This window comes from Coregonus clupeaformis, chromosome 16 (assembly GCF_020615455.1).
Source record: "Coregonus clupeaformis isolate EN_2021a chromosome 16, ASM2061545v1, whole genome shotgun sequence".
NCBI lineage: Eukaryota > Metazoa > Chordata > Actinopteri > Salmoniformes > Salmonidae > Coregonus > Coregonus clupeaformis.
The window spans coordinates 5,861,353-5,874,055 of record NC_059207.1 but is presented as its reverse complement, the minus strand read 5'-3'; the positions used below and the strand labels follow the sequence as shown (position 1 = coordinate 5,874,055).

Here is a 12,703-nt window from a genome sequence, read left to right as displayed (position 1 = left end):
CCGCCCCTTAAAGGGGCAGGTGAACATATTTGTCTCATCTGTGATTTTGGTTAAAAGACAAGTCACAAAAATGTAAATGTAAACAATTTACCACATGACGTCTTACTAGTAATACCCTTATTGTTGTAGAAACATTACAGGGCATGCTCCTCCGTTTCTGTGTGTTTTGTTGGTGTTATTTTGGCGGCAAACAAAATATTTTGGCTGGTAAAAAAAAATCTACCTGCCGCAGTGGGCTGGTGGACCAACTAGTTAGTTTTCTACTCTGGTTCTTAATGTTCTGTATTACTCAGTGGAAGTCACCACTCTGCTCCATACATCCAGGCACTTTAGCCAGCCACTGGACTAATACATAGGACTAATTTCTCAGAAGGCAGTGCACTACAGAGGGTGCCATCAGCCTCAGAAGGCAGTGCACTACAGAGGGTGCCATCGGCCTCAGAAGGCAGTGCACTACAGAGGGTGCCAGCGGCCTCAGAAGGCAGTGCACTACAGAGGGTGCCATCGGCCTCAGAAGGCAGTGCACTACAGAGGGTGCCATCGGCCTCAGAAGGCAGTGCACTACAGAGGGTGCCATCGGCCTCAGAAGGCAGTGCACTACAGAGGGTGCCATCGGCCTCAGAAGGCAGTGCACTACAGAGGGTGCCAGCAGCCTCAGAAGGCAGTGCACTACAGAGGGTGCCATCAGCCTCAGAAGGCAGTGCACTACAGAGGGTGCCAGCAGCCTCAGAAGGCAGTGCACTACAGAGGGTGCCAGCAGCCTCAGAAGGCAGTGCACTACAGAGGGTGCCATCAGCCTCAGAAGGCAGTGCACTACAGAGGGTGCCATCGGCCTCAGAAGGCAGTGCACTACAGAGGGTGCCAGCAGCCTCAGAAGGCAGTGCACTACAGAGGGTGCCATCGGCCTCAGAAGGCAGTGCACTACAGAGGGTGCCATTGGCCTCAGAAGGCAGTGCACTACACTCTTACACACCGTTACTGCATAAATAACCTTTAACCCTGACCACTTCCTGTGTGTGTAGGTACACCACCCTGTCATATCGAGCTCCAGAGATGATCAACGTGTACGCTGGGAAAGCCATTACCACCAAGGCTGATATATGGGTAAGTTGGAGCGGTGGGGGGGTGTAGACGTGTGTGGTGTTTCTACATATATGTAGGTTTGTGTGTGTGTGGACTAGCCAGTCAGTAACAGAAGAGCTTAGGTGTGTGTGTGTGTGTGTGTGTGTGTATGTTTGTGCGTGTATTGGTCCAGGCAGTTTTCCTGTAAGGCCAGTTAGGCCTCATGCTTCCTTAGCTCTGTCTGTCTGTCCTGTCTGTCTGTCCTGTCTGGCTGGCTGTCTGTCTGTCCTGTCTGTCTGTCAAGCAAGCCCAACAGGTTTCGTGAGTGTGTGTGTGGCTGTGTGTGCTCTTGGTTGCTGGTTGTACAAGCTGTGTTTCTCTGTTTCAGGCTCTCGGTTGCTTGTTGTACAAGCTGTGTTTCTCTGTTTCAGGCTCTCGGTTGCTGGTTGTACAAGCTGTGTTTCTCTGTTTCAGGCTCTCGGTTGCTTGTTGTACAAGCTGTGTTTCTTCTCTCTCCCGTTCGGGGAGAGTCAAGTCGCCATATGTGACGGAACCTTTATCGTTCCTGACAATTCCAAATTCTCCTTCAAGTTGCACTGCTTAATCAGTAAGTAGAAGTACCCTGTTCCTCACACCACACTAACCACCAAGCTGTCAATCAATATAAAAACAATTACACCACATTGACCAATTGTCTTGTGAATGTTTCTGATGTGTAAACATGTAACTTTCCAAATAATGTATCATTCAGACTATCATTCATTGTTTATACACCCACTGTCAGCCTTTTAGTACAAATATTAGCTAATATGTTTATACACCCACTGTCAGCCTTTTAGTACAAATATTAGCTAATAGCGCCACTTTGTGGTCAAGAGAGAGATGCATTGTACCATGGTGATAATGCCTCAGAAGTAGTTATATATTTACATTCACTCTGTAACCAATGTAACATGTACATGTCTTCTCTGGTTTGTTGGTGATACTATATATGTCCCCTCTTCTCCATAATATATTAAACTATATGTCCCCTCTTCTCCATAATATATTAAACTATATGTCTCCTCTTCTCCATAATATATTAAACTATATGTCTCCTCTTCTCCATAATATATTAAACTATATGTCTCCTCTTCTCCATAATATATTAAACTATATGTCTCCTCTTCTCCATAATATATTAAACTATATGTCTCCTCTTCTCCATAATATATTAAACTATATGTCCCCTCTTCTCCATAATATATTAAACTATATGTCTCCTCTTCTCCATAATATATTAAACTATATGTCCCCTCTCCATAATATATTAAACTATATGTCCCCTCTTCTCCATAATATATTAAACTATATGTCTCCTCTTCTCCATAATATATTAAACTATATGTCTCCTCTTCTCCATAATATATTAAACTATATGTCCCCTCTTCTCCATAATATATTAAACTATATGTCTCCTCTTCTCCATAATATATTAAACTATATGTCTCCTCTTCTCCATAATATATTAAACTATATGTCTCCTCTTCTCCATAATATATTAAACTATATGTCTCCTCTTCTCCATAATATATTAAACTATATGTCCCCTCTTCTCCATAATATATTAAACTATATGTCTCCTCTTCTCCATAATATATTAAACTATATGTCTCCTCTTCTCCATAATATATTAAACTATATGTCTCCTCTTCTCCATAATATATTAAACTATATGTCTCCTCTTCTCCATAATATATTAAACTATATGTCCCCTCTTCTCCATAATATATTAAACTATATGTCTCCTCTTCTCCATAATATATTAAACTATATGTCTCCTCTTCTCCATAATATATTAAACTATATGTCTCCTCTTCTCCATAATATATTAAACTATATGTCTCCTCTTCTCCATAATATATTAAACTATATGTCCCCTCTTCTCCATAATATATTAAACTATATGTCTCCTCTTCTCCATAATATATTAAACTATATGTCCCCTCTTCTCCATAATATATTAAACTATATGTCTCCTCTTCTCCATAATATATTAAACTATATGTCTCCTCTTCTCCATAATATATTAAACTATATGTCCCTCTTCTCCATAATATATTAAACTATATGTCTCCTCTTCTCCATAATATATTAAACTATATGTCCCCTCTTCTCCATAATATATTAAACTATATGTCTCCTCTTCTCCATAATATATTAAACTATATGTCTCCTCTTCTCCATAATATATTAAACTATATGTCTCCTCTTCTCCATAATATATTAAACTATATGTCTCCTCTTCTCCATAATATATTAAACTATATGTCCCCTCTTCTCCATAATATATTAAACTATATGTCTCCTCTTCTCCATAATATATTAAACTATATGTCTCCTCTTCTCCATAATATATTAAACTATATGTCTCCTCTTCTCCATAATATATTAAACTATATGTCTCCTCTTCTCCATAATATATTAAACTATATGTCTCCTCTTCTCCATAATATATTAAACTATATGTCTCCTCTTCTCCATAATATATTAAACTATATGTCTCCTCTTCTCCATAATATATTAAACTATATGTCTCCTCTTCTCCATAATATATTAAACTATATGTCTCCTCTTCTCCATAATATATTAAACTATATGTTCCCTCTTCTCCATAATATATTAAACTATATGTCCCCTCTTCTCCATAATATATTAAACTATATGTCTCCTCTTCTCCATAATATATTAAACTATATGTCTCCTCTTCTCCATAATATATTAAACTATATGTCTCCTCTTCTCCATAATATATTAAACTATATGTCTCCTCTTCTCCATAATATATTAAACTATATGTCTCCTCTTCTCCATAATATATTAAACTATATGTCTCCTCTTCTCCATAATATATTAAACTATATGTCTCCTCTTCTCCATAATATATTAAACTATATGTCTCCTCTTCTCCATAATATATTAAACTATATGTCTCTCTTCTCCATAATATATTAAACTATATGTCCCTCTTCTCCATAATATATTAAACTATATGTCTCCTCTTCTCCATAATATATTAAACTATATGTCTCCTCTTCTCCATAATATATTAAACTATATGTCTCCTCTTCTCCATAATATATTAAACTATATGTCCCCTCTTCTCCATAATATATTAAACTATATGTCTCCTCTTCTCCATAATATATTAAACTATATGTCTCCTCTTCTCCATAATATATTAAACTATATGTCCCCTCTTCTCCATAATATATTAAACTATATGTCTCCTCTTCTCCATAATATATTAAACTATATGTCTCCTCTTCTCCATAATATATTAAACTATATGTCTCCTCTTCTCCATAATATATTAAACTATATGTCTCCTCTTCTCCATAATATATTAAACTATATGTCTCCTCTTCTCCATAATATATTAAACTATATGTCCTCAATATATTAAACTATATGTCTCTCTTCTCCATAATATATTAAACTATATGTCCCCTCTTCTCCATAATATATTAAACTATATGTCCCCTCTTCTCCATAATATATTAAACTATATGTCCCCTCTTCTCCATAATATATTAAACTATATGTCTCCTCTTCTCCATAATATATTAAACTATATGTCTCCTCTTCTCCATAATATATTAAACTATATGTCCCCTCTTCTCCATAATATATTAAACTATATGTCCCCTCTTCTCCATAATATATTAAACTATATGCTCCCTCTTCTCCATAATATATTAAACTATATGTCTCCCTCTTCTCCATAATATATTAAACTATATGTCTCCTCTTCTCCATAATATATTAAACTATATGTCTCCTCTTCTCCATAATATATTAAACTATATGTCTCCTCTTCTCCATAATATATTAAACTATATGTCCCCTCTTCTCCATAATATATTAAACTATATGTCTCCTCTTCTCCATAATATATTAAACTATATGTCTCCTCTTCTCCATAATATATTAAACTATATGTCCCTCTTCTCCATAATATATTAAACTATATGTCTCCTCTTCTCCATAATATATTAAACTATATGTCCCTCTTCTCCATAATATATTAAACTATATGTCCCCTCTTCTCCATAATATATTAAACTATATGTCCCTCTTCTCCATAATATATTAAACTATATGTCTCCTCTTCTCCATAATATATTAAACTATATGTCTCCTCTTCTCCATAATATATTAAACTATATGTCCCTCTTCTCCATAATATATTAAACTATATGTCTCCTCTTCTCCATAATATATTAAACTATATGTCTCCTCTTCTCCATAATATATTAAACTATATGTCTCCTCTTCTCCATAATATATTAAACTATATGTCTCCTCTTCTCCATAATATATTAAACTATATGTCCCTCTTCTCCATAATATATTAAACTATATGTCCCCTCTTCTCCATAATATATTAAACTATATGTCCTCCTCTTCTCCATAATATATTAAACTATATGTCCTCCTCTTCTCCATAATATATTAAACTATATGTCTCCTCTTCTCCATAATATATTAAACTATATGTCCCCTCTTCTCCATAATATATTAAACTATATGTCTCCTCTTCTCCATAATATATTAAACTATATGTCTCCTCTTCTCCATAATATATTAAACTATATGTCCCCTCTTCTCCATAATATATTAAACTATATGTCTCCTCTTCTCCATAATATATTAAACTATATGTCCCTCTTCTCCATAATATATTAAACTATATGTCTCCTCTTCTCCATAATATATTAAACTATATGTCTCCTCTTCTCCATAATATATTAAACTATATGTCTCCTCTTCTCCATAATATATTAAACTATATGTCCCCTCTTCTCCATAATATATTAAACTATATGTCCCCTCTTCTCCATAATATATTAAACTATATGTCTCCTCTTCTCCATAATATATTAAACTATATGTCTCCTCTTCTCCATAATATATTAAACTATATGTCCCTCTTCTCCATAATATATTAAACTATATGTCCCTCTTCTCCATAATATATTAAACTATATGTCTCCTCTTCTCCATAATATATTAAACTATATGTCTCCTCTTCTCCATAATATATTAAACTATATGTCTCCTCTTCTCCATAATATATTAAACTATATGTCTCCTCTTCTCCATAATATATTAAACTATATGTCTCCTCTTCTCCATAATATATTAAACTATATGTCTCCTCTTCTCCATAATATATTAAACTATATGTCTCCTCTTCTCCATAATATATTAAACTATATGTCTCCTCTTCTCCATAATATATTAAACTATATGTCTCCTCTTCTCCATAATATATTAAACTATATGTCTCCTCTTCTCCATAATATATTAAACTATATGTCTCCTCTTCTCCATAATATATTAAACTATATGTCTCTCTTCTCCATAATATATTAAACTATATGTTCCCTCTTCTCCATAATATATTAAACTATATGTCTCCTCTTCTCCATAATATATTAAACTATATGTCTCCTCTTCTCCATAATATATTAAACTATATGTCTCCTCTTCTCCATAATATATTAAACTATATGTTCCTCTTCTCCATAATATATTAAACTATATGTCTCCTCTTCTCCATAATATATTAAACTATATGTCTCCTCTTCTCCATAATATATTAAACTATATGTCTCCTCTTCTCCATAATATATTAAACTATATGTCCCCTCTTCTCCATAATATATTAAACTATATGTCTCCTCTTCTCCATAATATATTAAACTATATGTCTCTCTTCTCCATAATATATTAAACTATATGTCTCCTCTTCTCCATAATATATTAAACTATATGTCTCCTCTTCTCCATAATATATTAAACTATATGTCTCCTCTTCTCCATAATATATTAAACTATATGTCTCCTCTTCTCCATAATATATTAAACTATATGTCTCCTCTTCTCCATAATATATTAAACTATATGTCTCCTCTTCTCCATAATATATTAAACTATATGTCTCCTCTTCTCCATAATATATTAAACTATATGTCTCCTCTTCTCCATAATATATTAAACTATATGTCTCCTCTTCTCCATAATATATTAAACTATATGTCTCCTCTTCTCCATAATATATTAAACTATATGTCTCCTCTTCTCCATAATATATTAAACTATATGTCCCCTCTTCTCCATAATATATTAAACTATATGTCTCCTCTTCTCCATAATATATTAAACTATATGTCTCCTCTTCTCCATAATATATTAAACTATATGTCTCCTCTTCTCCATAATATATTAAACTATATGTCTCCTCTTCTCCATAATATATTAAACTATATGTCTCCTCTTCTCCATAATATATTAAACTATATGTCTCCTCTTCTCCATAATATATTAAACTATATGTCTCCTCTTCTCCATAATATATTAAACTATATGTCTCCTCTTCTCCATAATATATTAAACTATATGTCTCCTCTTCTCCATAATATATTAAACTATATGTCTCCTCTTCTCCATAATATATTAAACTATATGTCTCCTCTTCTCCATAATATATTAAACTATATGTCTCCTCTTCTCCATAATATATTAAACTATATGTCTCCTCTTCTCCATAATATATTAAACTATATGTCCCCCTTCTCCATAATATATTAAACTATATGTCTCCTCTTCTCCATAATATATTAAACTATATGTCCCCTCTCCATAATATATTAAACTATATGTCTCCTCTTCTCCATAATATATTAAACTATATGTCTCCTCTTCTCCATAATATATTAAACTATATGTCTCCTCTTCTCCATAATATATTAAACTATATGTCTCCTCTTCTCCATAATATATTAAACTATATGTTCCTCTTCTCCATAATATATTAAACTATATGTCTCCTCTTCTCCATAATATATTAAACTATATGTCTCCTCTTCTCCATAATATATTAAACTATATGTCTCCTCTTCTCCATAATATATTAAACTATATGTCTCCTCTTCTCCATAATATATTAAACTATATGTCTCCTCTTCTCCATAATATATTAAACTATATGTCTCCTCTTCTCCATAATATATTAAACTATATGTCTCCTCTTCTCCATAATATATTAAACTATATGTCTCCTCTTCTCCATAATATATTAAACTATATGTCTCCTCTTCTCCATAATATATTAAACTATATGTCTCCTCTTCTCCATAATATATTAAACTATATGTCCCCTCTTCTCCATAATATATTAAACTATATGTCTCCTCTTCTCCATAATATATTAAACTATATGTCTCCTCTTCTCCATAATATATTAAACTATATGTCTCCTCTTCTCCATAATATATTAAACTATATGTCTCCTCTTCTCCATAATATATTAAACTATATGTCTCGCTCTTCTCCATAATATATTAAACTATATGTCTCCTCTTCTCCATAATATATTAAACTATATGTCTCCTCTTCTCCATAATATATTAAACTATATGTCTCCTCTTCTCCATAATATATTAAACTATATGTCTCTCTTCTCCATAATATATTAAACTATATGTCTCCTCTTCTCCATAATATATTAAACTATATGTCTCCTCTTCTCCATAATATATTAAACTATATGTCTCCCTCTTCTCCATAATATATTAAACTATATGTCTCCTCTTCTCCATAATATATTAAACTATATGTCTCCTCTTCTCCATAATATATTAAACTATATGTCTCCTCTTCTCCATAATATATTAAACTATATGTCTCCTCTTCTCCATAATATATTAAACTATATGTCCCCTCTTCTCCATAATATATTAAACTATATGTCTCCTCTTCTCCATAATATATTAAACTATATGTCTCCTCTTCTCCATAATATATTAAACTATATGTCTCCTCTTCTCCATAATATATTAAACTATATGTCTCCTCTTCTCCATAATATATTAAACTATATGTCTCCTCTTCTCCATAATATATTAAACTATATGTCTCCTCTTCTCCATAATATATTAAACTATATGTCTCCTCTTCTCCATAATATATTAAACTATATGTCTCCTCTTCTCCATAATATATTAAACTATATGTCTCCTCTTCTCCATAATATATTAAACTATATGTCTCCTCTTCTCCATAATATATTAAACTATATGTCTCCTCTTCTCCATAATATATTAAACTATATGTCTCCCTCTTCTCCATAATATATTAAACTATATGTCTCCTCTTCTCCATAATATATTAAACTATATGTCTCCTCTTCTCCATAATATATTAAACTATATGTCTCCTCTTCTCCATAATATATTAAACTATATGTCTCCTCTTCTCCATAATATATTAAACTATATGTCCCCTCTTCTCCATAATATATTAAACTATATGTCTCCTCTTCTCCATAATATATTAAACTATATGTCTCCTCTTCTCCATAATATATTAAACTATATGTCTCCTCTTCTCCATAATATATTAAACTATATGTCTCCTCTTCTCCATAATATATTAAACTATATGTCCCCTCTTCTCCATAATATATTAAACTATATGTCTCCTCTTCTCCATAATATATTAAACTATATGTCCCCTCTTCTCCATAATATATTAAACTATATGTCTCCTCTTCTCCATAATATATTAAACTATATGTCTCCTCTTCTCCATAATATATTAAACTATATGTCTCCTCTTCTCCATAATATATTAAACTATATGTCTCCTCTTCTCCATAATATATTAAACTATATGTCCCCTCTTCTCCATAATATATTAAACTATATGTCTCCTCTTCTCCATAATATATTAAACTATATGTCTCCTCTTCTCCATAATATATTAAACTATATGTCCCCTCTTCTCCATAATATATTAAACTATATGTCTCCTCTTCTCCATAATATATTAAACTATATGTCTCCTCTTCTCCATAATATATTAAACTATATGTCTCCTCTTCTCCATAATATATTAAACTATATGTCTCCTCTTCTCCATAATATATTAAACTATATGTCTCCTCTTCTCCATAATATATTAAACTATATGTCTCCTCTTCTCCATAATATATTAAACTATATGTCTCCTCTTCTCCATAATATATTAAACTATATGTCTCCTCTTCTCCATAATATATTAAACTATATGTCTCCTCTTCTCCATAATATATTAAACTATATGTCTCCTCTTCTCCATAATATATTAAACTATATGTCTCCTCTTCTCCATAATATATTAAACTATATGTCTCCTCTTCTCCATAATATATTAAACTATATGTCTCCTCTTCTCCATAATATATTAAACTATATGTCTCCTCTTCTCCATAATATATTAAACTATATGTCTCCTCTTCTCCATAATATATTAAACTATATGTCTCCTCTTCTCCATAATATATTAAACTATATGTCTCCTCTCTCCAATAATCTCTCATAATATATTAAACTATATGTCTCCTCTTCTCCATAATATATTAAACTATATGTCTCCTCTTCTCCATAATATATTAAACTATATGTCTCCTCTTCTCCATAATATATTAAACTATATGTCTCCTCTTCTCCATAATATATTAAACTATATGTCTCCTCTTCTCCATAATATATTAAACTATATGTCTCCTCTTCTCCATAATATATTAAACTATATGTCTCCTCTTCTCCATAATATATTAAACTATATGTCTCCTCTTCTCCATAATATATTAAACTATATGTCTCCTCTTCTCCATAATATATTAAACTATATGTCTCCTCTTCTCCATAATATATTAAACTATATGTCCCCTCTTCTCCATAATATATTAAACTATATGTCTCCTCTTCTCCATAATATATTAAACTATATGTCTCCTCTTCTCCATAATATATTAAACTATATGTCTCCTCTTCTCCATAATATATTAAACTATATATCTCCTCTTCTCCATAATATATTAAACTATATGTCTCCTCTTCTCCATAATATATTAAACTATATGTCCCTCTTCTCCATAATATATTAAACTATATGTCTCCTCTTCTCCATAATATATTAAACTATATGTCTCCTCTTCTCCATAATATATTAAACTATATGTCTCCTCTTCTCCATAATATATTAAACTATATGTCTCCTCTTCTCCATAATATATTAAACTATATGTCTCCTCTTCTCCATAATATATTAAACTATATGTCTCCTCTTCTCCATAATATATTAAACTATATGTCTCCTCTTCTCCATAATATATTAAACTATATGTCTCCTCTTCTCCATAATATATTAAACTATATGTCTCCTCTTCTCCATAATATATTAAACTATATGTCCCCTCTTCTCCATAATATATTAAACTATATGTCCCCTCTTCTCCATAATATATTAAACTATATGTCCCTCTTCTCCATAATATATTAAACTATATGTCTCCTCTTCTCCATAATATATTAAACTATATGTCTCCTCTTCTCCATAATATATTAAACTATATGTCTCCTCTTCTCCATAATATATTAAACTATATGTCTCCTCTTCTCCATAATATATTAAACTATATGTTCCTCTTCTCCATAATATATTAAACTATATGTCTCCTCTTCTCCATAATATATTAAACTATATGTCTCCTCTTCTCCATAATATATTAAACTATATGTCTCCTCTTCTCCATAATATATTAAACTATATGTCTCCTCTTCTCCATAATATATTAAACTATATGTCTCCTCTTCTCCATAATATATTAAACTATATGTCTCCTCTTCTCCATAATATATTAAACTATATGTCTCCTCTTCTCCATAATATATTAAACTATATGTCTCCTCTTCTCCATAATATATTAAACTATATGTCCCTCTTCTCCATAATATATTAAACTATATGTTCCTCTTCTCCATAATATATTAAACTATATGTCTCCTCTTCTCCATAATATATTAAACTATATGTCTCCTCTTCTCCATAATATATTAAACTATATGTCTCCTCTTCTCCATAATATATTAAACTATATGTCCCCTCTTCTCCATAATATATTAAACTATATGTCCCCTCTTCTCCATAATATATTAAACTATATGTCCCCTCTTCTCCATAATATATTAAACTATATGTCCCCTCTTCTCCATAATATATTAAACTATATGTCTCCTCTTCTCCATAATATATTAAACTATATGTCTCCTCTTCTCCATAATATATTAAACTATATGTCTCCTCTTTCAAATATATTAAACTATATGTCTCCTCTTCTCCATAATATATTAAACTATATGTCTCCTCTTCTCCATAATATATTAAACTATATGTTCCCTCTTCTCCATAATATATTAAACTATATGTCCCCTCTTCTCCATAATATATTAAACTATATGTCCCCTCTCCATAATATATTAAACTATATGTCCCCTCTCCATAATATATTAAACTATATGTCCCCTCTTCTCCATAATATATTAAACTATATGTCCCCTCTTCTCCAGGATATATGCTTGAGCCTGATCATGAGAAGAGACCAGATATCTATCAAGTCTCCTACTTTGCCTTCAAGTTAGCTGGAAAGGAGTGTCCCGTGCCAAATCTCTTTGTAAGTCACAGTTCATTCGTTGTGACCGATGTATTTGTACTGAGTGAAATGAAATTCAGTGTGTAGAGAGTGTAGAATGGGCTATGACGTGGCCTGTGT

At 31.3% G+C, this 12,703-nt stretch overlaps 1 protein-coding gene across 1 annotated transcript in view; it reads left to right on the top strand.

The window, feature by feature from the left end:
* LOC121545298 (BMP-2-inducible protein kinase-like) overlaps positions 1 to 12,703 on the top strand; it is a 75,641-nt gene that overhangs the window by 36,915 nt on the left and 26,023 nt on the right. The window contains exons 6-8 of the mRNA XM_041855718.2: positions 1,023 to 1,104; positions 1,537 to 1,669; positions 12,501 to 12,604. Of these exons, the coding sequence (XP_041711652.2) occupies positions 1,023 to 1,104; positions 1,537 to 1,669; positions 12,501 to 12,604 (319 nt within the window). The remainder of the gene's footprint in view (positions 1 to 1,022; positions 1,105 to 1,536; positions 1,670 to 12,500; positions 12,605 to 12,703) is intronic.